This window comes from Arvicanthis niloticus, chromosome 3, assembly GCF_011762505.2.
Source record: "Arvicanthis niloticus isolate mArvNil1 chromosome 3, mArvNil1.pat.X, whole genome shotgun sequence".
NCBI lineage: Eukaryota > Metazoa > Chordata > Mammalia > Rodentia > Muridae > Arvicanthis > Arvicanthis niloticus.
The window spans coordinates 134,904,649-134,932,048 of record NC_047660.1 but is presented as its reverse complement, the minus strand read 5'-3'; the positions used below and the strand labels follow the sequence as shown (position 1 = coordinate 134,932,048).

At 40.0% G+C, this 27,400-nt stretch overlaps 1 protein-coding gene across 1 annotated transcript; it reads left to right on the top strand.

Annotated features, from left to right (window-relative positions):
- The first annotated feature begins 395 nt into the window (after nucleotides 1-395).
- Wdr75 (WD repeat domain 75) lies at nucleotides 396-27,400 on the top strand. The gene is made up of 21 exons (XM_034498440.1): nucleotides 396-765; nucleotides 3,707-3,836; nucleotides 5,931-5,996; nucleotides 6,831-6,921; nucleotides 8,660-8,784; nucleotides 10,043-10,113; nucleotides 10,576-10,695; nucleotides 11,441-11,529; nucleotides 17,263-17,421; nucleotides 18,305-18,364; nucleotides 18,449-18,564; nucleotides 19,701-19,876; nucleotides 21,456-21,613; nucleotides 22,065-22,245; nucleotides 23,051-23,145; nucleotides 23,778-23,873; nucleotides 24,455-24,624; nucleotides 25,207-25,266; nucleotides 26,205-26,351; nucleotides 26,635-26,726; nucleotides 27,081-27,400. Exons 1-21 carry the CDS (start codon nucleotides 683-685, stop codon nucleotides 27,280-27,282), a joined length of 2,487 nt encoding a protein of 828 aa, XP_034354331.1. The 5' UTR covers nucleotides 396-682; the 3' UTR covers nucleotides 27,283-27,400.

Below are 27,400 nucleotides of genomic sequence, written 5' to 3'. Positions count from 1 at the left end.
GAGGAGGTAGATCTAGGAGGAATAAGGGTTTAATATACTCGAAATATATTCCGTATAAATATAAAATATATTCATGTATAAAATTCTCAAATTAATTAAATCATTTATTTATTTAAAACGGCTACCAAAAAGAAAGAAGGAGAGAGAGAGAGAGAGAGAGAGAGAGAGAGAGAGAGAGAAGGAAGGAAGGAAGGAAGGAAGAAAGAAAGAAAGAAAGAAAGAAAGAAAGAAAGAAAGAAAGAAAATAAATGTCTAAGGCGCCCCACTCTAGTTACTATTGCAAGGAGAGGCTCTTTGCCCGCCTCCTCCCAGAAAGGCAAAAAGGTAAATTGGAGTAGGGTGATTACGTCATCTTGCTGTCGCCCAATCACAGTGACAGAAAAGGCAAGGTATTCAGTAGGAGAAATGATGTTCACTTCCGCTTCTGGCTGAACCTTTAGAGTCGGTTTAGTAGCGGCGTGTGATGTGATTTAATTTTGTGCGTTTTTTTTTTTTAAGCAAGCGTTTTAATTTGACAGTGCCCAAACTAAAGATGGCGGCGTAGGCGTGGCGCCTAACCATAGAGTCTCGGAGCTAGAGAAGCCCAGGAGGACTGCGGGCGGAGAAACAAGCTCACGCCAGTCGGCCTGCGAAGGAAGTTCGTAATCGGCCGGTGCTCGGTGGTTCCTGCGTCCGCGTGAAGATGGTAGAGGAGAGAGTCCGCGTGGTTCGCTGCGGCGGTAGCCGGCTGAACTTCAGGAGAGCGGTGTTCTCTGTGGATTCCAAGTATGCAGTAGGCTGCGGGCCCACAGGGCTCCGGGCACCGTGGGCCAGGGAGGGGTTTGTCGGGCGCGGCGCGACGCGGCCCTACGTCCCGCTACGAGGCTAGACTCCGCGGCGCGGCGCGGCGCGTGTCCCGACCCGGAGCGCCCGGAGCCGCCGGGTTTTGTTGCTGCATCTGTGTGCTCTGGCTCCGCAGACTCTACCTGCGGGAAGATTGAGGGGTACAGGGGCAGGTCAGGTATCTAGAAGAGTGCAGGAGCCTCTCGGTTGGAAAATGGCCCTGTATATACACCGTTCTGCCCTTGCAGATGAATGTGCATGCTCCTCGTATGGAACATTTTGGATTTCTAAATCATTAACGATTCAGCCTTTTCCCAGGGAAAACCATCATTATTATTAGCAGCCCTTTTTTCTTCCTTCCTTTTTTTTTTTTTTTTTTTTTTGAGCTTTACATAAAAACCGATGTTAGATATGTAGTACAAAACGACTCTATGCGCACAACTTTTACAACAGTGGCTTTCAGTTCTCTGGCATTGTTGCTGCTACGTTGTATCATCTAAGAAGAGGTGTGTAGCAGGGGTGGTTTTTCAAAGCACTCTGAATCTACATTAGATACTTAGTAAAACCCCTTTCTATTTTAGAAAGGTAAAGATATGGAGAGTGTGCTCTCCCTCAGTACCCTGCCTGTGGGTATGTGGTAGTTGTTCAGTGCATGCACGATGAAAGGAACTCTCAACACATACAAGTCAAGGGTTTTTGAAAGGTAAGTCTTACCAGTATAGGGGTTTTTGTTGACATTGTTTTATGAATTAAAGGGATAAAATGGACATAAAGGAGTTGTCACAGTTCTGCCCCTTCAAATTCATCCTTATATTCATTTTCACCATCCATTGAACTGTGCCTCACCATGTCTATTAAATGAGGTATTTGGTCCATTTCATTTGCCAAGTCTGATAGGATTTTTTTTTTTTTTTTTTAAACAGCTTTGGTCAACTGTTTGATCTGTAACTAGCTGAGCTGACAAAAATCAAGACAGGAAACTCACTGTGTGGTGAATAATAGAAAAGTCAGTAGTAGATGTTTGAAACCCTAGTTGCTTTTAAAGACTTTGTTACTTTATAGTGAGGAAGATGAAGATTGCAGAGGGCTATTGTCTGGTATAATATCCTTTTCTATTGCATTAGAAAATAGTAGGACCAAAGAAACTTATAAAATAAAATGTTTAATTTGGGGCTCACAGTTGCAGAGGTTAGAATCCATGACTTCCATCGTGCTGGAGGCAGGGGAGGGGGGTGTGGCAGACAGGCATGGTGCTGGAGCAGTACTGTAGACACCCCAAAGCAGAGAGAGCTGAGAATGGATTAGGCTTTTGAAATCTTCAAGCCTGCCCCCAGTGGCATACCTCGTGCAACAAGGGCCTGCCTCCTAATACTTCAGGAATAATTCCTCCACTTGGGGACCAAGCTTTTAAACATCTGAGCCTGTGGGGACCATTCCATTGTCATTTAAACACCCACATTCGGCTAAGCCGAGAAGGTTGTCTATTGGTTGTTCTATGAATGGAGAGCCTCCCTTATAGGTACACAATTGTATCCAAAAGGTTAATGGCTTGGTTCGCTTTGTTTTCTGTTTTCACTTAGTGTTGTGGAAATGGAGCCTAGGACCATGCACATACTAGACAAGCACTCTCTCACTGAGATCTGCTTCCTAGCACCTGCTCCACCCAAATGTGGGCACCTGCTCTTTTGTTTATTTCCATTTGGGAGGGGTCTCACTGAGTTGCTCAGGTTGGTTTTGAACTCACTATGTACTCCAGGAAGCTATGCTGCTCCTGCCTCGGCTTCTTAAGTGGATGGAGTTACAGGCCTGTGTCATCAGGCCCAACCTAGAGAAATGTGTTTGTATTGAACAGATTGTATGGTTAGCAGTGGCATGTGATGTGGAGAATAGGATAGGAAGGGAGGTTATCCAGTTTTATTTTTGCTGTTTAGTCAAAAAACCTTTGGGCTTTGGTTTGTTTGTTTGTTTGTTTGTTTGTTTTTGTATCTTTATTTGAGGAGGGTTAAGGTCAAGTTTTGTAGAGTTTCCCTAGTGTGAATATAAAACCTAACTGTGTCAACCACTCATTAAAGCTAAGAACTCCTTAGGAGAATGGTCCAGGCTACAGATTTTAGCCTCTCAACTAAAGTACTCAGGATCAAGGGTCTAGCCATGAAGAACACCAAACACTATAGGTGCTTTGTAGTGATTGCTTTCTTGGGTTTATTACACCTGTTGGCCAGTATATCTTAAACATACCGTCAATTATAAGCCACATTCTGGCCTCAAAGATGTGCATAGATAAGCAACCCAGTATCATAGATTCAACAAAGCAGGCTGTAGCAACCCTAGTCAGCATCATAGTTCTTCTTAGGATAAAGTCATGTGTGGGTTGTTTGGCAGCACAGAGAATAGTCTGACTGGGTCCTCAATGATTTGAGACTTCCGCAGTGAGAACAGTGTGAAATACAATCGAACAGAGCAAATGCCCTTTCTGAACTTTTCTTATGTTAAGTTCTATTATGAATGTAACCACTTTGGTTAATGAAGGAGCATCTGGTGTGTGGGGAAAAGCCACAACTACAAGTCGATATAAACAAAATTAGTATTTCAACAGTTAGAAAGCAGATGGATATGTATACAAGAGTAACCTGGACCTCACCATTGAGAGCAGAACCTTTTACTCGGCGTTTGTGAGCTGATGTCTCCAGTTAGCAAGGGAGAACTGGACTGTTGGCAGACGAATGCTGTGTCTTTCTGCGTTAGTAGAACATCTCATATCCCCTTAGGGTTGATAACACATACACTTGAATATACAATTCTTGAACTATTTTGAAAGGTATTTGCCTGTTATTATATACTGTCTGTATAATATGTGAGACTTAGATTTCTCTCTTTTTTCCAGGTATATCTTCTGTGTCTCGGGAGACTTTGTTAAGGTCTACAGCACAGCCACAGAAGAGTGTGTGCACATTCTGCATGGGCACAAGCATCTGGTGTCTGGAATCCTCATCAACCCCAACAACCATCTGCAGGTGCCAGTTTGTAATTGAACATGCTTGCATTGCTTTTACTGTTAACAGAAACAATTAGGTTAAGTTTGCAGTGGATACTTTACAGATTATGACCAGAGAGTAATCTGTAACTTCTATTCAGGGTATTTTTTCAGTTTTCTGAGAGTGGAAAGAGGACCACAGCCTAGAACTACACTGCCCATAGGATATTCTGTGAACTATTTCACCTGCGTGATGCTAACAGCTGGTACTTGATAAGGATGTTTTTATCTACATGAGGTTCTGAAATATAGGTGCAGTTAAATGGATTCTTGATTATTGTGACTATCTAAACATGTGCCCTTAAGTTCCAATTTTTAAATAAATTAAATTTATTTCAATATTTTGCTCTTGGTATAAGTTTTAACAAGTTTCTATTTCTGCATTAGTCATAGCAACATGGAGGCTATTACTTGGTTTTGAGAAGATTTACATTGCCACCCATGACTGTGCCATAAAAGACAGGACATAAAATAACACTCATGTTTTCTCACTAAAGTTCTCCAAGATCTGCTCTTAAAAATCAGAGTCAGATAACTCTTCTGTATGATCCAGTTATATTTTTTTATTCCTTATTACATATGTATCCTTCACAGGCTTTTAATGAAAAAAAAGTGTTCTTCAGTTAAAATCAGTGTTACTAACCTTTGTTAGTAGACAAAAAAACTATATATACATATTGTATAAGTTTTTTCTTAAAGTCAGAAGTATTTTTAAAATATTTTACTAATTTTTTGAGAATTTTATACATTATGATCGTATGCACCCCTCTCCCCAAGATCCACCCTCCTTTCCAGATACACCCAACGGTATATTTTCTCTCTCTCTCTCACTCTCTCCCTCTATCCCTCTCTCCCTCTCTCTCTCCCCCTCTCTCCCTTTCTCTCTCTCTTTCTCTCCCTCTCCCTCCCTCCCTCTCCCTCTCCCTGCACCACCACCACCCCCAAAACTAATTAGTGCCATCTATACAATCAGTTGATGCATGCTCCATCTATCAAGGGCCATGCAGACAAGAGCAGTCTTATTAGTAGGTTGAGATGAGGTTGCAGGATAAAAATTGTGTGAACCTGAGAGTTCTCCATTTTAACAATGATTATATTTTTAACTGTTTTGTTAATCCATGTGTATGATTCTTGGATAAAATATCTAGTTTTATTTTCTACTTAAGATAATTATTTTGCTTGAGAATATAATATTGTTTTACTCAAGTAGTTTTTATTTTTAATCCATGACTCAGTTCACAAAAAATGTCAAAATGGTCCTTTTATCAAATTAAGATTATTTATAAACCTTATAAACAGGATATTTTCTCATAACAAATCTTTGAAACCCTAGTAAAGCTAAGCATATTTAACAGACATGATGCTATGTGTTACGATCTGTACTCGCCAAGAATGGCCCACAGACTAAAGCTCTCCACTGTCAAGCATTCTGGAGTGACGCACAGCAAAGGCTGACAGTCCTGGAACTTGACAGCACCATGGAGTTGCCGTAGAGTCTCAGTGTGCAAAAATTCCTACTACGATTTTAAAGTATTGGTCCTCGATGGATTGGGTTACACAGAGGAGTGTTCTCATCATTTCAGGAACTTTTTTAATGCTTAGGGAAGACAAATGCAGTCACACCAATGAAAAAGAACTGGGCTTCCGATAAACGAGAGCAAATCCTTGCGTGCTCGTCACCAGCTCCGTACCACATCACTGCAGAATGGAACACTGATTCCATCTCCTTCCTTTCTGTTTAAAAGCTGCAATCATTGGATTGTTTTAATTAGATGATTTTGCAGAAACCACTGGTTTCCTTTATTTCAAATACTTTGGGCAGAAAGTGTTTCATATTTGGGGGAATATTTGTTTTACTGTGCATTCTGAATCTGATACTTTTTGAGTATCATGTTGGGGCTCACAAAGCTTTGCACTTAAATTTTAAATAGAGATATTCAACTTTTATGATTTTTACTACCTCTTCAACGCCAATGGTGAGATAATGCACAAGACCCAGTCCTTTCTGCTTTCATTATTCATTTGGTGTCATTGGAATGGTGTTTAATCTCTCTTGTACTATTTTACCCTTTAGCTCTACTCTTGTTCCTTTGATGGCACAATTAAGCTGTGGGACTATCTTGATGGCATTTTGATAAAGGTATGTGTATTGCTCTTAGTTCTCTTCTGTAAAGCCTAATTTTTAAGAGACTTCCTGAACAAGTTAAGAAATGTAACGTTATTTTTTTTAATGCATAATTTGAACTATAAAAAAATTTCAAGATTCTACCATAAAAAGAAGATAAAAGCACTGAGAGAAAGTATTTTACAAGCCAATAAGAAACAACGAGTTAGGCCGAGCGGATGGGAGATGAGTGAGCAGGGACACTGGAAGTATGGCTCAGTGGTGGAGTGTCTGTGTGCAGCCCTGGCTTCTGTCCCAGCATTTTCAGGGAGGAGTGGGGGAGTCAAAAGTAAGCTAGGAATTGACAGAAAAAGAAATGCTAGTTACCATGCTACCATGACGAGGTGGTTCATCCTATTAATTTTAGTAGCATAAATTTAAACAAATAGAGTGATTTCCCCCTTGCTAAACTACACATTGAGTGCAGTAATGAGTACAGTTTACACAGATTTTTATATATGCAGTCGATAAGAGGAAAACCAAAATTACAGTACTTTTTTCTGTAAGAATTTACATCTTTGAAATATCTTGTTATATTTCAGTTATATCATGGAAATGTCTTGTTATGTAGTCCTTAAATTATAGTGGAAAAAAATCTATATAACCTGCTGTTCCATAAACTATGCAATCATTGAAAAGCCAGGAAGGTATATAAAAGATAAATCATCAAATAGTGTATATGGCCTCTATAGACAGGTACTTTCTTGAGGTAGGAAAACATCAGTAAGAAGACCTTAAATTGCCCTGTGAGTTCTGTGTTCTGCTGGAGGGACTGGATACTGCATTGGAGTGACTCGTTATCTCTTTCAGACTTTCACTGTTGGACCTAAACTCCATGCCCTCTTTATTCCTCCCCATGCTGGAGATTCCGTCTTCCTTACAATAAGCAAAGAAGAGCCAGGTACAGTATAATGCACTTAACTCGTTTTTGTGGACGTCAAATCGATCTTCACAGTTTCTCAAAATTACAAGGGTCTCAACACTAGTTTTAATCTCAAACTAGCAGTTTTTGAGTTGGCATGTAAATTGCTATCATTATCCTTTAATGAGACTTTTAGTTCTGAAATCTTACGTGTTTAATGGTTACCATGTGAGGGGGAGAGAGAGAAAGGGAAGAGGGAAGAGGGAGGGAGGGAGTGTTTATAGTGGACTCAGAGTTCAGTGTTAAAGCCAGGCAAGAAGCTGTCTTTCTCCTGAATTTTAGTATGTTATTCTTATATTTTTCATTGGGAGCCTAACGTTTAATGGTTGAGCCACCTCTCCAGCCCATCACCATCCTTTTATTTGTTGATCTTGATTTATACCAAATAATATAGATATAAATTGATATAAAGAACTGGTAGTGAGGCTGAATTGTTATTCTGTTTACTAGCATTGAACTATTACATATTAGCATTCTAGGGATGTCTACAACATTGTCAGTAATTACAGATAGATTTTCTCCAGCATAGAATTTGATGTAACAGGATATCAACATGAAGTTACCCAACGAAAAATTTTAATGCTGGGATTCAAGAGCACTGCTCCCCATGAGATGCAGTTGTATTCGGATTAAAAGTTAAAAGAAGCTTTAATATAGTGACTATAGTCAGCTGGGCTGCCCAAGATTTAATCCTTTATGTAAAAATATACAAGCACATGCAAATCTTTAGTATGAAAATCACTTTCATTTTTTACTACATGGAATAACTATATGTACACCAAAGAGTTGCTTTAGCTTCACTTCTGGTTGAATTTCAGCGGCCTTTGATTTGTGCACCTATTATTATACAAGCCATAGCTAACTTACACACGTGTAAGTACATACGATTATATACATAGAGCCAAGAAGTCGACTCCAGGTGTCTCCCTTTATCTCTCCACTTAAGTTTTGAGACATGGTCTCTCTTCACCTGCAGCGTGGTGATGGAGCTATACTAGCTTCCCCAAGTCCCAGGGACCCTCCTGTCTGGATACCTGTGGTGCCAGCTTCTGAAATTGAAGCAAGCTCCAATTACAGAAGGAACAAACATGGGTTTTCATGAGTTCGTGAACGCTAATAAGTGATCTCCCTAGCCACACATTTCAGAAAGCTCTCGTGTGGCTTTGTTCTTTTGGTTGCTTAATTCACCAATACTATTTTCATTTTTCAGTCCCATTTTATTTTATTTATTGGGCTTTTTGAGACAAATCTTTATAGTTTTATAGTTTTACCTGTCCTGGAACTCACTGTGTAGACCAGGCTGACTTCAAACTCACAGAATACTTCCTGCCTCTGCCTTCAACCCTGACCCTGACCCTGCTGGGATTAAAGGTGTGTGCCCACATAGACCCTTTAAACTGCGGCTGAGTACTTTGAAACATAAAACACTCCTGTGTAAGTTTTCTATTTCTACAGAGAGCCAGGAGTTATAGATTTAGACTCCAGTCAAATGGAGAGTTCAGGGTCTGGAGCAGGGACTCAGCACTTAAGAGCACTGCTGCTCTTCCAGAGGGCCTGGGTTTAGTTCCCTTCACCCATGTGGAACATTTTGTTCAAAATGTCCTACTGTTGCAGTCTTGGTATTTGAATGTGCCAAACTCCAATTACAAAACTGTTTTGGATGAATAAGTGTACATGCTTTAGAGAAACTTTGTAATAAATGACTTTCTCTGATCAGACATATTTCAGCTGGTATCAGTGAAACTGCCCAAATCAACAAGCCGAAACGTGGAAGCTAAGGAGCTCACCTTTGTTTTGGATTACATAAACAGGTCCCCCAAGTGCATTGCCTTTGGAAATGAGGTGTGTTTGTTCTGTTGCTTTCTGTTTATATGTGAAATCTATTCCCTGAAATTTTTCCCCACAACACTGATGATCCAGTGCATTCGTACACTTTTGTTAGTGGCTAAAACACTGAAACATTGCCTTAGCAAGCATTTCTGGATTATGGTATGCCCGTTTTTAGAACTATCCTTATGTCATGTATTCTGTCCTTGGCTCTTTTACAATTTTCCCCAAAATAACCAAGTGTGGTATTTGTACTGTTTTCTTTCCCTGTTTCATATAAAACACTGATGTTTTTCCACTTTAGGCTTTGTTGTGTATCTTTAGAAAATACGAGCTCTGTATCTATAGTAAACATTTCCCATCATAGGAAATTCAGATACTACAGAAAATATGAGGAAAGAAAATCTTCAGTCTCACCAGTGACAATATTTAAAGGCCTTTATAGACTTTTTCAAGTCACTTGCATTAGCCTTGGGTTTTTTCCAGTCATTGTATTGTTCTTCGGGGCAGGGTTAGTTTCTCAGAGAAGATGGATTGCTTCGTCAGTGTCACTGTCAGACTCAGTCTTACTGATCAGTCTTACTGGTTACCACAGTGGGTAAAATCATAGTTAGAATTCCCTTCACCTCCACCAGAATTACTAATAGTGTCAAGATGAGGAGCAAAGTTAAATTCCCTGCGCCTGGAGAAACAGAACATGATAGCAGAATGGCACCTGTAGGAGTAATGACTGTTTCCCATGGTCCTGAAATAAGCTGACAACCCAGAGTCAGCCAGCCAAACAACAGAAGCTGGGTGGATTTCTTCAGCCAGATGCAGCTCAACAATGAGAAGAAATTAACAATACACTAAGGGTATAGGTAAATTCCAAAAGGACGTGTTGAGCCACAGCTGCAGCATGTAGACTGAAACAGGCTGCGATGATACAGTGACAGTCGCCGGTGTGACTGGAGCCTTGAGGAGTGACTAATGGGGGGGATGCATTCTTGGGGTGAAGGAAACGTTTCTAGGCCTGAATAACTGTTTGGCAACAGTTACGTAGATTCAGCCAAACATGGCATGGTGTTGTATATATGCCTGATGGGAAAATGTGTAAACCGCTACACTTAAAGATATAGTTGTAGAATTTAGGGCTTAATTCTAAAGGTAAAATTATCTTTTCCATGGCCAAAGTTTAGCAAATCATTTTATAGTAATACAGTCTTGAGTTTTTTTGTTTGTTTGTTTGTTTTGTTTTGTTTTGTTTAATGTTACCTTCTGCTTAAACCACCAGGGAGAATATGTTGCTGCAGTTCGGGACTTTTACTTATCTGTTTATTTTTTAAAAAAGAAAAAAACATGCAAGTAAGAATTCCATTTTATTGGCTTTGTTGTATTTACTGGAGCACTTGTTATATAGCGTTGTCCAAACCTGTTTCTAGGGTCTTGTTTCAGACAGTGGGAGCATCCTGTTCACATGTTTTAGTACATGATGGTAGAGTAAGAGCTGAGACATAGCAAATGGATTTATCCTTCTGAATTTGTCCCATTAGGACACATAAAGTCAGTTGCTTCTGTTTGAATTTACTAAGCATGGCCATAAGTTTAATACTAAAATTTTGGTTCAGAGAGGAATTTTCTATCCACAGGCCAGCAAAAGGTACTAAAAGGACTGTCTTCGTAGCTTTAATCTTAGCAGAGTGCATTGGCAAGGTCTTGTGACAAGACATGGGTCACATGAAGTTTATACTGTACATTCGTAAATGTTTACCAAACCGAATACTTGATTCATAACCAAGGGAAAGTTGTTGTTTTTCTTGTTCCTAGTTTTACTTTACCATCAACAAAAAACAAGAAGAATGCAAAAAACAAGTTCACGTGTGTAGCCTGCCACCCAAAGGAAGACTGCATTGCATCTGGTCACATGGACGGCAAAATCCGCCTTTGGTCAGTGAACTCCAGAAAACATGGGATCACATGTATACTGCTTCACACTCATCCTACAGGGCAGCGCTGTCTCTGGGTCCAAAAAGAGAGAGTGTGGAACATCACTGCTGCAGAAGGTGGCTCTGCTACCACCTTCCATTCCTGGAATGGTGCTGTCCCATCATTCGTCCATGTAGGATTCCTAACCTAAGCTTCTGAAGAAAGAGAAGCACTGCATGTCACCTGGAACCATTTTATTGAAGAAAACCTTGTTCTCAGCCTTTTAACTAAAACAGGAAACTGAGACAGTGCTGAGTATCTAGTGGGTGGCACAGTGAGTGCCATGATAACTTTGCTTATAGAAGTTCATCTGGTTACAAGGAACAAAGTGTTTAAGTATTGATGCCAGAACACTTGGGACTGTGGTTTATTGGATTTAACATGCCATTGTTTTCTATTTGGCACCTGAGGTTAAGAGCTTGTTTTCTAAGCCTAAATGGGACGTCTCCATCAAATTACTTCTCTCAGGGAGACTCTTTTCTGCTTGTTTGGTCTAATTCTGATGTCTTAGTTTCTGTTTTATCTTACTATATTTTATTTTATTACTGTCTCAGAAGCCTGTTTGTTTTCTAATCAAACAGAAAGGGAATGGATCTGGATGGTAGGGGAGGTGGGGAGGAGCTGGGAGTGGAGGGAGGGAAACTGTAATCAGGATGTATTACAGGAGGGGAAAACATTTTAAAAAGCATTTTGTTTTCCCCAACAGGAGGGATTTTCATGATGATAAGAAGTACACATACACATGTTTGCATTGGCACCACGACATGGTTATGGATTTGGCTTTTACAGTATCAGGTAAGTGCCTCTTTCATAATTTAAAGGAAGCTTAGAAATATCTGTATCAAATGTTGGAATTTACAACTATAATCCCATTGTTTGGAAGGCTGAGGCAGGAGAATCACCATGAGTTCAGGACCTACTTAAGCCTTGAAGTGAGACCCTGTCACAAAAAAGCAAGTTACAGGAGTCAGCTTGTGAACACTCTTGTTTTGTTTCATGTAGCTTTTGCTACCCCACCTAAGCTCCGAGAACGGGTGGTACTACCAACCCTTAGCCAGATTTCCTTGATCCACAGATAAAGACAACACACACACAATTTAATCTTAAAATGCTAATCAATAAACTGAGCACTGCTAAACATCTCCTGCCACCCCGGCATAAGCAGATAGAGTGGACATTGGCCGCTCAAAGCCAAAACTCACATGGCAGTTGGCTTTATCTCCTGAAGCTACTCTTCCAGCTCTCTCAATTCTGCCTGCATCCTCCTATGCAACTCTTAAGTGTTTCACCCCATCCTCAGTCATTGGTCACTGGGATCTTTATTGATGGATCAAGAACCAGCTGGGAATAGGACCTTAGCATTCCCCTACATTTCACCTTTTCTGTATTTAAAAAAAAAAAAAAAAAAAAACCTCCCAGACAAAAATTGAACAAAACCATAACGGTCATGTAAATTACAAAGTATGATATACAATTAACATCTGCTCCAACATATTTATCAATTAGATAAAGTACTCTACCATCATTCCTAACTTAGAGAATTATGATTCTATCCCTGGATTATGTTTATTTAGCCTGTAACACCATCAGAAAACCACATCTTTCACTCTATAACCTTTCTCGCAATGCTAAACAACTTGAGGTTGATTACAAAACTATAACGAGTCTTTAGCCCCTCCAGAAATCTGAGAATGACTTAAAACATTACCTGGGTGTATAGGAAGCACCAAACATAGCTTCTCAAACTTAAACAATTGTACAGACAGCTGACTACCTGGGCAACCCCCGAATTTTTCAAAATGTTGGAGCATCAGTCTTCAGCCTTTTCTGGTCCAGGATCATCTGACAGACCTTTGCAAAAAGCAGAACTGTTTACCCTGTCTTGGCAGAGCTATCAGTTAACTATTCCACATAGTGTGTCCTTTTCCCAGACAGTATTTTGACTGCAGCTGAAATAGGCAGTTTATCTCCAACCTTCCCTGGAGATAAAGATGGTTTTTTGTTTGTTTGTTTGTTTGTTTTTGTTGTTGTTAGGTTTTTTTTTTTTTGTAAGAGAATGGGGAAACTGGAGCAGGCAGTCTGTCTCATTGTCAAAAGGTTAAATAAATGTCATATTCTGTGGATTTCTGATGTTTTTGAAGACTGCCTAAGTATGGTATCTTGAACTGTTAAACCTTGACTACTCTTAGCCATTTCTAATTGAAAAATATTGAAAACATCTTCTTATAATTAAGTCAGAATCTAACATAACCGTGAGTTTGCTCTCTGACCCTTTAACTTGTGTTGCTTACTCATCTTAAATAGTTTGTAAAGCAGTTTTACAAGGACTGGGTCTAAGCCTTGTGTTTTTAAATGAGTTGTATAGGCACAATGTCTATCTAAGAGGAACAGTATTAATCTCAAATTTTGTATCAATATACAGATTCATACCAATGAAAACCTTAAATCTATATTAAAATAAGTTCTCTACCAATGAAGGAAATTGCAGTTTCAACTTTACATCAGTTATAAAGATTTCTACCAGTTAAAATTATGGCTACACAATGCTTTGTTCAAGGATAAAATTCAGTAATCCATCCCATCTAATTCCTCCCTGTTCAAAATTATGACCATTTCCAAATTATCTCTTAATATGACAACCTATCTATAATTTGTAAAAAATAACCGTAACCAGACACCCAAACCCAAAGGATCAGGATAACAACTCTCCATATCTTCTTCCTGCTAAATAAGGGTGACAAAAAAATTGATTAGACCTAAGAAAGCTAGCTTTAGCGTCTATTGTCCAGTATGCTTAGGAGGCTCAGGGCTTGACTAAAGTTCTGATGGGATCCATCTGAAAGGTTGGATGAGGCAAGATGACCTGGAATCTGTGGCAATCCCCGAAGCTGTTTTGGGAAGCAACCAGAAGCCAGGGGCCAAGCAAGTCCGTTCAGCATCTCTGAGGATGAATCTTGCCAAAGATGTACATTCTGTAATATAGGAATCTCACGACCAAACTTTTAGTACCATTAAGATTTTCCTATGGTTTCTGCAGGGTATACAGATCAGTTAAGGATAAAATTCTGCTCCCTGTTTGAGCAGATGAAAGACAGGTGTCTTTTTTATAAGCTAATGTTATTAATAGCCAGTTGTAATGTCATTCATGACATGTGAAGGATGGCCTGGAGAATCTTTACCTGTCCTGTTTGATTCCCTTGAGTTTTCCTAGTTCTTCAGAAGGTTTCCCTGTCATAGCTGATCCCTATCACCCTGGAAGGGGCCCAGAGCCTCGTCTCCTTTCCTGTCAACACACATGGAGAGACTTTCTTTCAAAATAACAATTCCTTGGTCCAGTAACTGGGATTCATTAAACGTTTAGCTTGACCTCCCTCTCAGAGGAATTTTAATATAACCACACAACTCAGAACTACACTCATTTTGATAAATAAAACAATTCAAAGTAAATAAAGCAATCTGAACAAATATTAACCAATGAGTCAGTATTTCTGCTGTCTCCTGTCCTGTCCTTCATGAGATTCAGGCCTAAGTTTCTACTGTCTGAAATAGGCTAGGCGGCCTACCTCTGCTTTCGATCTAATTTTTTTAAGATCAGATGCCTCAATATTTTATTATCTATGTCTACTTACTATATAAGCCTATTTCCAGGCTCTATTTTTGTCCTACCAGGCAAATAAATCCCATGAGTAGATCATGTAGATCTTTGGATCCCAAGAATTTGTCCTGGGAAGACTTTTTCAATTTGAGATGAAAAGCATTTTTCATTCATTCTCCCTAACTTCTCTCTTGTATAGAGCTTAATGGTTTGTTTGTTTAACAAAACATTTTGGGGTTTTTTTTAATTTATATTTTATTGGATATTTTCTTTATATTTCAAATGTTATCCCCTTTCCTGCCCCCCCCCAAATTTCCTGTTCCATCCACCCTCCTCCTGCTTCTATGAGGGTGCTCCCCCACCCACCCACTCCCTCGTCCCCATCTCCTCGAATTTCCCTACACTGGGGCATTGAGCCTTCATGGAACCAAGGGCCTCTCCTCCCATTGATGCCCAACACGGCCATCCTCTGCTACATACACTGCTGGAACCATGGGCCCCTTCATGTGTACTCCTTGGTTGGTGGTTTAGTCCCTGGGAATTCTGGGGGGGGGTCTGGTTGGTTGATATTAGTCTTCCTGTGGAGCTGCAAACCCCTTCAGCTCTTTCAGTCCTTTCTCTAACTCCTCCATTGGGGTTCCAGTGCTCAGTCCAATGGTTGGCTGCCAGCATCTGCATCTGTATCCATAAGGCTCCGGCAGAGCCTCTCAGGAGACAGCTATATCAGCCTCCTGTCAGCAAGCACTTCATGGCCTCTGCAATAGTTTGATGACTGCATATGGGATGGATCCCCAGGTGGTGCAGTCCTCAGATGGCCTTTCCTTCAGTCTCTGCTCCACACTTTGTCCCTGTATTTGGAGCTTAATGTTTACTGCGTCTATCACTGGCTCTCTGCCTCGCATCTTAAGCTCTTTGCATCAGTTCCAAGCCGCAGGAAGACAGCCCCACGTGGTCTGGGCTAAATCTATATTCCCTTCTATCCTTAAAATGGTTAAATCAAACTTTAAAAATCTATCCTTTCATTACCTTCGTTGGGGCTTTGCTCAACATACCAGTGTGTAATTTACCTTGCAAGATTCCAGTGTCTACACCTGTGCTCATTTTCCTGACCTGAAGAGCCTGTTGTGTGAAGTGTGACCCAGTTTTGAAGTAGCTTTCAATAAAGTTATAGTGGGTAATGATGCTGCTGCCATTTATAGGATGCAAATAGCTGCCAGGGCTTTCTGTCATCTGTCTTTGGGCCAGTGAAGTGTTTGTCATTAACTCTCCTTTCCCAGATGAAAGAGGTGAGAATTGTTTAAGATGGTGACTAACATAAAGTCCACTGGCTGTTAAGTAGAAGTTCAACCTGGGTGTAATTTAGAAGCTCTTGCTTTAACTGACCATCTGCCTGCTTAAGGATTCCCTGTTTTAAATTCAAATTCAGACCTTGTTGGTTGTATAACAGACACAGGAAGAAAAACTGTGAAATTCTCTCTTTAAAAGACAGATAGTATGTTGTGCCTTTTACTTTTAGCACCTTTAGGCCCATGTGTGTGTCAGTTACGTCTGTATCCTGAAAGCTCGCTAGGGAAGACTGTGCCTTCAGAGGGAGCAGGAAAGTGATTGGTCCTTCGCTTGTTCTTCCTGGAGACTAGATAGGACAGGCCCTGTGTGCCCTGCGTGCTTGTAGATTTACTTAGGGTTAGCTCTTTAGAGCCTAGGAAGTAGAAGGTAAATTCAGCCTAATGAAGCTTTGGATTTGGGGAACGGTACCTTGTGTCTGCAGGAGTACTGTTGTGACCTCAGGATTGAGACAGAGCAGAAAGAAGAGGATTTAACTCTACAGATGAAAAACTGTGGCTGTTTATTTACCTTCCTTACTTTTCACTCACCTCCAAAAAAGAATACTGTGTGGTTTTGAGATGCTGGTATATATTTATTTGTATGTTTCACATAGTATCTTTGTTCTCTCCTAATCTAATCTACCCTTTCTCTTCATTCTTTTCTATACTGTGGCTTCTCCCCTTCTCATGGCATCTCATGGCGAGGAATGATCATACGCATATAATAATATACACTATAAACTTTACATTACTAAATCCTATCGTCTCCTTCCAGAGCTGCTGACACTGGAGTGTTGTAAATAGTCCTTTGCTTTATTTGGGCTGATCATAGCTAGTTGATAATATTGAGCCAGAGTTTTTGTATGTGATGGTAATAAGTTTCTGGTTTCATTTCACTTGGATGTATACCAGAGTGAGCTTGCTAAGTGCAGTGTAGACACTGTTTCTGTAATGACTGTATCTAAGAATGCTTGGTCACAGTCTGACTAGAGTGGAACACTGCTTCATTTTGGATATTTGTGTGGATTTTTCTAATACTTACTAATGTGGAGAATTTTCTCATACACATGTTGATTATTTGTATCTTGTGGGAAATGGCTGTTAAGGTTGTTTTGTTCATTCTTCAATTGTATTATTTATGCTTTTGAATTAGTTGAGTTCTTTATATTTTATAAATATTAATCCCTTATCAGATTTGTGATTGACAAATATTTTATGTGTAGGTCATCTTTGCTTGGTTTCCTCTGTTGCACAATAGGGTAGTTATAGCTATTATTTGAAACTATAAAAGAAAATTTTGATTGTTTCATCACAAGGAATAGATGAATGCTCAAGGTGGTAGTTGTTCAAGTTACATGATTTGAGTGTTACACTGTATATGTATGTAACCATCATATTGTACCCTGTCTGTATGTACAGCTGTGTCAATTGAAAGTAAACTAAAACTTAAAGATAATAACCAGTTAAAAATGATATGAAGGCACTTCTGTAAGTTCCAGAGAGATCGCTTAAGTGTTGAGTATATTTGCCTTTTTTTATATGTGTGGTTTTGTTTTATTTTTCTTCAAACTCTGCCATTTTTTTTTTTTTATTTCTTTGGCTGCAAAGGCACCAGTCTGCTGAGTGGTGGGCGGGAGTGTGTGCTTGTGGAGTGGCGAGATGGATCAGAGAAGAACAAAGAGTTTCTTCCTCGATTAGGATCGTCTATTGAGCACATCTCGGTCTCACCTGCGGGAGATTTGTTCTGTACTTCTCACTCTGATAACAGTAAGTCTACATTTCTCATTGTGAGGAGGTGTTAGTTAGTCACCAGCTTCTGAGTGGGAAATAAAGGGACCTGAAACTAGTTGAAAATGGTAGAGATTTAATGTATGTTTTTTTCTTTACTCCTTTCTAGCCTCGGATGTCACCAGATCTATCATTTTCAAAATTATTTTTATGAAAACATAAAGCTAAATGTGTTTGCTTATTGCTGTGCCAGTTATATTTTCAGAATGTTTTAAAGTGGATGGTGGGTTTTAAGTGGGCTTTCCCATTTTCATAAGTAATGACATTTTCACACAAATGCTGGGAGCTTTTTTTTTTTTTTTTTGCTGGAATGAATTCTACAGTGTGTGACGAAGCCGAGGTGCTTGCTGTTCTTCCCAACCTTCTCTTCCATTTTTCCTCACCTAGATCACCGTGTACATTAACACTTTGTTCATGAGTACGGTCTATAAAGCATAGACTGGGCTCAGAGAGCTCAGACATTAGTAGACGCACTGCTCTTGCACAGAACCCTACTTAGTTCCCAGCACCTACATCAGGCGGCTCACAACCATCCCCAGCTCCAGTTTGGGAACCTAGTGTCCTTGTGCAGCTTCCACAGCATGTGCACTCAGGAGCTCACACATATACACACACACAGACACACATGAACACACATAATTGGAAAGAAAAGGTTAGTGACTTTAATAGAAACTTAGCTCCCCATCCGTAAGTGTTCAACTAACTTGTAAACTATAGTTTTGATTTTCTAGTAACACTGATTTAATTGAACTTACTGGATTGTCTTGTATTCTGGCACATTAAGGAACATAAAGATCTGATCCTTGTCACCTCAATATTCTGACCTATTCATGTTTAATTATTTTCTTCCCTGTTTTAACAGAGATAACAGTTATTCACCGAAACCTTGATGCATCTGCTGTGATTCAAGGCCTAGTAAAAGGTACTGTAGACTCAAGTGGACGGGGACCCTACAGCTGAGGAATGGCTGCTGCTCTTCAACCACTGTCTGTTGCTTCTTTTGCAGATAGGAGTGTATCTACTGGTTTGATGGTTGACCCAAGAACCAAAGCTTTAGTTTTGAATGGAAAGCCTGGTCACCTGCAGTTTTATTCTCTCCAGGGTGATAAGCAGTTATATAATGTAAGATTTTAATTCATAAACTAAGCTTTAAAACAAGTGAAAGTTTTTTTTTACAGTACTATTAAGGTTGTGTAGCTTAGTTGGAAGCTCCCAATACTTGATCCTGTGTATCTGTGCTTGAACACAGCTGATAATGTCTGCGATCAGCTTAATGCAGTTGCTGCTGCCCACACATGCGCTCTGAGTCACAGTGATAAAGGAGTGAGCATGTGTGGACCGACAGTACAAGTCTGGGCCTGCGGTGTGGTAAAACTGTCTAACATGCAGACACTAAACTTTAGTGTAAGTTAAACAAGAGCACTTCAGTATTCTTGCAATAAAATGCAATCGCTTTTCTTGTGCCTCTTTATAGATGACTATCATAGTACCTAACTTTCTTTCCATATCCTATGAACTTGAAAAAAGTCAGCCCCTCTCCCCCACCACATTTACTAAAAGGGCACTTACTATGCTTAATATGGTTGGGCATCTCTAATCTCAAAATCCAGTCTTTTTTATTTGTTTGGTTTTTTTGGAGACAGGATTTCTCTGTGTAGCCCTGACTGTCCTGGAACTCACTCTGTAGACTAGACTTGCCTTGAACTCAGAAATATGCCTGCCTTTGTGCTGGGATTAAAAGCATGCACCACCACCACCTGGCCAAAATCCAAAGTCTTAAGTGTTCCCAGATCTAAAAATTCTGAACACCTCCCTGACACCACAAGAGGAAAATCACATGTCTAACGTCATGTGAAGACATATCGTAGCACAATGCTAAAACTATTAAATAAAGTCACCCATAGGCTGGCCTTGGGTCCTAGTCCCAAAATATTTCTTACATCTTTGTGAACATTGTCAACATTAAAAAAAGTCTGGGATATTTTGGATCTGTGGCTTTTCACATGAGGGCTCTTCAATCAATAGTAACTACTTTATTTTGTTACCAAACACAAGGAAACCCATTTTAAGGGATTAAAGGCTCAGTTATAAACAGAAAGCTAGTCTTCGTGGACCATTGCTTGTCTCTTTTTATTTTTTACTCTTTGAAGTAATAGTTAACTTAGCCCTGAGGTTTTCTTTAAAGTTTTTCTTAATAATAGGACTGTAAATAAAAGATGCTTGTATTAATAATACTTTGGACGTTTTAACCTTGTCAGCTAGATATCATACAGCAAGAGTACATCAATGATGAGGGTCTAATCCAAATTGAACTAACGAAGGCTGCCTTCGGCTGCTCTGGTTCGTGGTTGGCAACAGTTGAACAACGGCAAGAAAGTGAGAATGAGCTGGAGCTGCAGATGAAGCTGTGGAGCTACAGCAAGAAAACCCAAGGGTGCGGCCGCCTCGTCTGAGTTTCTGTTTTATAGTTAAAACCGTCAGTATTTCTGCTGTTGCATTTTGACACATACAGATATGGGGCTTGTGGTATCATTCTAGAACTAAAGCTTTATTTTAGCTTTCTGTTTTGAGAAAGCATTGATGCAGTGTAGGTCATGCCATGTCATCACATAAAAGATGAAACGTGAGAAAGAATTGTAGTAACCCAACGACATAATACATTTTAAGGCAAATCCAGAATTAGTATTCAAATGTGCCTTGGTTCTTCCACCACTGTCAAGAGAGAGTATAGACATGTGTCTCATGTTCAGGTAAACAACCCCTGCTTTTTTTTAAGAACTGTTCATTGAGTCTTTGTGCCAGGTTTTTGTTTTGTTTTGATTTTGAGGCAAGGACTCTGCATAGCCTGGTCTAGAGAGCAAATTCCAGAATAGCCAGGACTATGCAGAGTCCTTGCCTCAAAATCAAAACAAAATAAAATCAAATCAAATAAAAATATTCTGGAATTTGCTGTCTAGACCAGACTGGTTCAAACTCAGATTTGCCTGTCTCTGCCTCCCAAATGCTGGGATTTGTGGCATGCACCACCAAGCCTGGCTTGATATATTTCTAAGGAATATTGTAACTAAGGTATTGCAGGATATTTGATCACACTGTGAATCCCAAGATTGTGTTATTTACTGAAAAAAACTGTTTCTAATTGTAGTGTGCCTTGGCACACACCTTTAAATCCCTCTGCAGGAATACAGACAGGCCCTTAGTACACTCCTTTAATCCCAAGCAGTGAGGGTAAAGTTAGCTTGTAGAAGAAAGACCTATGTTTGACCATGATAGGATATGCTGCCCTCAGAAGAGAAGAGGAAAGGGAAGCTACTTAAGAAAGCAGTGCAGAGAGAGAGAAAAAAAGAGGTGGTAGGAGGTAGTTTTACTGGGACAATTGTACAGAGACAGGATTGCAGAGAGAGAAAAAGTTAGAAACAGGTGAAGGCAGACCAGCCAGGGAATGAAGCAAAAGATTAGAACAGATTTCTCTAGAGTTAGTTTGAGGCCAAGCAGAACAAAAAGTTGGAGGCCGAGAAAGAAGCCAGATTGACTCAGTCAGCTCGCAGAGTTTTGAACCAGAACAGCTGAGTTGAACCAGTCAGCCAGAGTCCAGAAATAGGAAGGGTGAACTTGTTTAGCAGTAAGTTTCAGAGACTGCAAACATTCTAGGCCTAGGTAAGACATGACTAGGTGTAGGTTAGCAGACTAAGGCAGTACGACAATTATATCAAGTGACTAAAACACACATTTACACTAAGCCTTTGCCCCACATTTCACAGGTGAGAAAAGAGGCCCAGAATTAAGTGATTCCTATCGGTCCTCTCTCATGAATAGGTCATTTTTTATTTCATGTTTTCACAATATAAATGGAGCCTTTCACAGCCGTTCGTTTTTTGTTTTTCTTTGGTCTGTTTTTAGAAGAAGCCAGACCTCTTAAGTTCTGTTGCCCATTTTGAGGATACTGCATGATGTGCAGAGTGTTAGCATACCGTATCTCATCTGAGAATGGACTTGTGGTTCCTTTCAACTAGGTTTGTTCTTAACACAAAGATCGCCATGCCGCATGATGACCACATCACAGCTCTCTGTTTCAATAATGCAGAAAACTATGAAAAACCCATACTGGTCACAGCTAGCAAAGATGGCCACTTCAAAGTGTGGATATTAGCAGATGACTCTGATATATACAGTAAGTTCACTCAATAGATTGTGTTGAAAAACTAGTTTTAAGAAGTGGTATATTTATAGCAGCATCTGTGTCCTTTTTGAGAAGGTGTTTTCCACTTTGTTGAATTCTATAAACTGTTACTTAATTTTAACGACTATTTTTCATATTAAATTTTTACATACCTTTCCACCAGAATCTGTGCTTTGGGGAAGTGGGTGGGCATTTTGTGTCTGCTTGGTGCAGCTTAAAAGGCTCCTGCCACTAGATCCCCTCTTCTCCACTAGAGGGAGCTCAAGGTCTCCAGGAAGGGGAAAAATACCAGTCAATAGGTTACACTTTTAATTTACAACAGTTGTGGGGAATCTGGGGTTTTGTTATGTTTCTTTTCTTTGTTTAACTTTTCTGCTTATAACCTGTCTCTTAACATTATTTCATATTTATGCCATTTTTGTTATGGTTTCTCCTTCTACAGAAAAAGCCGTTGGCTGGACTTGTGACTTTGTGGGTAGTTACCACAAGTATCAAGCAACCAATTGTTGTTTCTCTGAAGATGGCTCCTTACTAGCCGTTAGTTTTGAGGAAATAGTTACAATATGGGACTCAGAAACATGGGAACTAAAATGTACATTTTGCCAACGAGCTGGGAAAATAAGGTAGGTAAATTAGTTTGTATCTCTACCAATGTATGTGTGTATTTTTAATTTAAAAAGCTTTAAGCTTCAAATAATGTATGTTTTCCTCAAAGAGATAATCTGTAGTTTGTTGGGGAATAAGAGTAAGAACTTAATCAAAACGTTGAGAAGCTGTAACTTGTGAGTTACTGAGCAGTTCATAAGCATTTCTTAAACTAGGATTAACATTGAGCTTTTGTACCCAGCTTTGTTCAGTACAGTAAACACTTTCATGGGGCATTGTGTAGAAACCAAGGCTATGCTAACCTTGGTTGACCCCGGTGTGCATTTCCTTAAAACACAATGTAATACTCAAACCACTGCTTCTGGTTATCGGACCTGAGGACAAAATAATAGGTGACTAATTTCATCTCATTTTAAATATATCTGATTTTGAACTTACTTTGTAAAAATTTCTGAGTACAAATTTTCCTTTTGTAGGTAAATGGATAAAATAAGGTTTTGTTAAGTGGCATGATATTATATATATGTGTGTAAGTGTGTGTGTGTGTGTGTGTGTGTGTGTGTGTGTGTGTGTGTTTCTGTGTTGCGTGGATTATTACATGATAGAACATTTAAGAGAATTGATCATAGCATTACACCTGTTTTCCTAAAGAAATACAGGAACCTGAATAACCCCTTTCTGTTGGCTCAGCGCCTTTTCCATCGCTGTAAGAACTAGAAACACAAACAGAATGAAGCTGTGGCTGCTCACAGGTCTGTGTTGAGTAGCACTAAGCGCAGGGCTCCAGGCCTGCAGCTCACCTTTGATGTGGTTCTGACCTAGGCACCTTTGCTTTGGAAGACTGACGTGCTCAAAGTACCTTCTCGGCACCACTGAGAATGAGATTCTCTGCTGTTGGAATCTGCTCAGTTGTTCAAGTAAGCCCATGTGGGATGCTGCAGTTAGACTTTGACCTTTTAGGAATTAAGGACCCTGTTTTCATATCTTTACCCCTACAATATATAATTTTTTGCTTGACCAAAAGTTTTAAGTCAGTGGCTGGTAGTGAGTTGCAGACAGTAAGTATTCAGGCACTTGTGCCGGTGTGCTCAGGATGCGTGGATCCACACTCATCTTCAGTACCTGAGGAAGAGCTCTGCTGATTGTATGCAGGCTCCCAGGCTCTGATATTTGAAAATAGTCTGTCAAAGTATTCCTGAAAAATGAGGCTTTGGTGGCACGGAGAAGGTATGATATTATTTCCTAATGACTGGGTGGCAGTCTCTGTCACCCACGTTTAGTAAGAGCAGAATAGCGTCAGCCACGGATCTGAATGAGCTAACACGGTGTGTGGAAGGAGTGCTGAAGTTCCTTCTGCAGTCCTGCTTCCTGCTGCACACTTCACTGAACCCCCCTGCAGACAATGTCAGTGTGTATCTATTGTCAGCTGAAATGATAAATCCTTCCACATAAGCGTAACACTGAGCTATCCCAGGGAAGATGAAGAACACTTGTAAAGAGTTGAGCTTTTGCTGGACCTCTTCTCAGAAGTGTGTCACTTTTCCCACAGTACAGTGGAGTGCAAAGTTAAATGTTAGAGTTATGGAGCCCGACCCTTACTCAGACCATGTTGCTGCCGTGGCTCAGTCGTCAGCCGGCTCAGACTGTAAGTACTGGCTCAAACTGTAAGTACTAACCATTCTCTGGTAGCATGCGGCCTTTCTCCTACTGTTTTTAGTGTAAGCTGAAGCATAGTTGTTTTGAGTCAGAAATTCACATATATGCAGCTGTTTGTCTGGGGCCTGCCCGTCCTCTCTTACCCAACACCTAGAAACAGACATCCGCATCCCTGTTCGAAGTGCTCCAGCATATCCCTGACCGTCCACAAGCCAGTTCCCCCTCGGCTCCAGAATCTCCCCTGGCTGTTAACTGGACTTCTCTGCTTCTGACACAATGTCTGCATCCTTTTCTTGGTACTTCAAACAAAATATTTGTATAGCGTTCTGTTGTCTCTTGTACAGATTCCCTGGTCTCTGGAACAGAAACCCTTTTCATTTTCAGATAGTAGTCCTCATTGCTAACCTGTTTGGTGCATACTGTGCACTCAGTAGATACCTGTCAAACAGCAGCAGCAGTCTGAGCAGGACCATTGACTCTGTGGGCTGGCAACAGCATTAGTGTGATCTGCCAGCCTGAGGCTAGAATATCCTCTGCAGGTAAAATGACATCTATCTGTTTCCCCTTTAGTGTTTGTATTTAAACCTAGCGAGCCAAGGCCATTGTATATCCAAAAGAATGTCTCCAGAGAGGAAGTCCAATGGGGAGTGTTCGTTCCACGAGATGTCCCAGAATCATTCACCTCAGAAGCTCACCAGTGGCTAAATAGATCTCAGTTTTACTTCCTAACTAAATCACAGGTAACTGTCTCCCTCCAAAGCGGTAGCCTGTTTATAGAAATAATTTTACAAAGTTTGTTTTGTAAAGGTTTATTTCCCAAAAGAAATGGTCAAGTAGGTTGGGGATTTAGCTCAGTGGCAGAATGCTTGCCTAGCAGGTGCAAGGCCCTGGGTTCAGTCCTCAGCTCTGGGGGGAAAACAATGGTCATGAAAGTGTCAGTGCAGCAGTGTTAAGAATGTGAGCGGCACTGCACCCCACACTGTACCCCACACTGTACCCCACACCTTGAAGCTTTGTGTTAACAGAAGGGAAGCACTGAGCCCCTAAATTACTTTTAATTCATTTATTAGCATTTTCCCCTAATTTTACCATTTGGTTTGCTGTTGAGGAAACTGGTGGCTTTTATTTTGTTACAGGGTTTTACATTTTTCTCAAACCATGGTCTTATAACTCCCACGGGGCCTTTGAAAGAAATTTAAATCTTTTCTTTGGCCAGATGTACGTATGAAAATGAAAAGTTGACATTTGAAGACATTGTATAATCTTACTTCACTTGCACCTTCTCGTGTATATTTTGTTCCATTAATTGATCTGTTTTTTAGTGCTTATTAACATTCAGTACAACGTCTCCTGAAGAGAAACTCACACCAACAAGCAGACAGGTAGGCATACTTTATCCATTTATGGTATATGCTGTGTTGTCTTTCTAAAAATTATCTGTTAGAATTCAGCTGTGACAGACATGTCTTACTGAGCTCTAAGAAGGAATTGTTAAATACATACCTGTAAACTCTGCTCTGCTCCTCTAACGTTTAGAGAACTAAGAGTATAGTCTTGTGTTTTAAAGAGTGAGTCAGTTGGCCTGCCATGTCTGACTTATGGAATGGAATTGGCTAAATAATCCGTTGTAGATGGGTGGGGTGGTGCACGCCAGAGTAGGTGGTAAATGTGCTTAGCTTATGTTTAAGTGAGACCCCAACCCACTCCACTGTAAGGATCTTGGAACTTGTTGTCTGCACTATTTTCTGGAACCAGCCCTCCGTGAACACTGAGGGACAACTCTAGGTCATCACAGAAACATCTTGTTATTGTGAGTAGAGTTTTATTTACTAGCTTAGACTTCATAACTGTAAGAATGTGTTTAGATTCTGGATTCGAAATTTACTTATCTGTTGAATTTATTGAAGCTCTTGAAGCTGAAAGTTTGTATTGCCTTAACATAGAAAAGCATTCATAGCCAGGCAGTCCACATACTTTCTTTTTGTGATCAACTTTTTCCCTCATGAAGTTAATTACTGATGCCTTTTTCTCCCCATTTGCTGGGTATTTCATTGTGTTTTGTTTTGTTATTTAATTCTACTCCAGGATTTATCCAGATTAAGGAAACCATGGTCCTCTCATTAGTGTCTGTGGCTAGCTCTCCCATATAGAAAGTGGGACACTGGGCATCAGTTGCTTTGTGTATGACATGAGAGTAACATTATGTGATTTTGAGCTTTTCACCAGAATAGTTTTATAAGTTCACTGGCACTTACCTGTTCAGTCAAAGAATTTCCATCTTTTTATTGAAATAATTTCCTCTTCTCTTACATCCATACAGCTCCTGGCAGAAGAAAGTTTGCCAACAACCCCATTTTCTTTTATATTGGGAAAACACAGACAACAGCAGGATGCAAAGTTAACTGAAACTTCAGAGAATGAGTTGGTACAACTCCCCTTAACAGAGAACATACCTGCAATTACTGAGGTGAGTGATCAGTACTGCAGAGCGTGGGAGACAGATACAGTGATTTATCTTGTGTCCAGACAAGTAAGGAACCTTGGTGGGGTGATTCTCTCCTGTACCTGGGTGAGAAGATGGGGCTGCACAGTGCAGGAAGCTGGAAGTACTGTTTACTTTGGTTTCGTTTTTCTTCAGGGAAGCCTTTTGTGTTTGGCTGGGCATTTAGAATAAAAGGTATTAGGAGGTGAACCAACAGTGTGTCAAAGGGTGACCTTTCTAACAAAGTTACTTTACTGTGTGCCTATAGCTTCTTCACACCCCTGCCCACGTACTGCCATCAGCTTCTTTCCTGTGCTCTCTGTTTGTAAACTCACTGCTGCTGTCTAAAGAGACTAAAAGGTGAGAATTCTGGATGGTTTGTCTAGATGTTGGAGTTGTTTGGGAATGTCATCCACCATATTGTATTTTAGCTTTCACATGTAGCAGTGACGTAAGATTATTGCATGCAGTGCCTGTGAATAGCTGAAGAAGAGTTGCTGTCCTGCTTAAAGACAGAGCTCCACGTTTTGTAAATTCATTTGTTTTCTTTATGGCTCGGGCTCCATGGGGCACTTATCACAGTGTTTTCACTAGAGTTGCTTTTTCTATATGGTATTTCAAGGTGGGTGTCTTTAATTTAAAAACAAAACAAAAACAAACAAAAAACCTAATTTAGAAATATCTAACTGTGTTTATATTCTGTTATCGTCAAAGTGCTGAAGAAACTCCAGATGTAGATATGGAGGGAACCAAAGACAGTGATGATTCAGATGAAGACTATGAACTTACTGAAAAAGCCAAGGAAACAAGTAACACGGACTTGGGAGACGATGCTCTACATCAGCTGTCAAAATCTGAAGAGAAAGAGCTGAGGAAATTCAGAAAAGTAGACTATAGCTGGCTGGCTGCTCTGTAGGCCATGGCCGTGGCGTGGCAGAGACATGTTGTACTTATTTTTACTGTCTGTTAATACTCCAAAATTTTTTAAAAGTTATTTTATTCTTAAGACAAAATATTAAAAAGTCTTTTGTTTA

Coding starts and splice junctions, on each gene's coding strand:
- Wdr75 (XM_034498440.1), top strand. CDS start 683: ATGGTAGAGGAGAGAGTCCGCGTGGTTCGCTGCGGCGGTAGCCGGCTG. Junction 8,785..10,042: donor GCATTGCCTTTGGAAATGAG/GTGTGTTTGTTC, acceptor TTAAACCACCAG/GGAGAATATGTTGCTGCAGT. Junction 24,625..25,206: donor ACTTCCTAACTAAATCACAG/GTAACTGTCTCC, acceptor TCTGTTTTTTAG/TGCTTATTAACATTCAGTAC.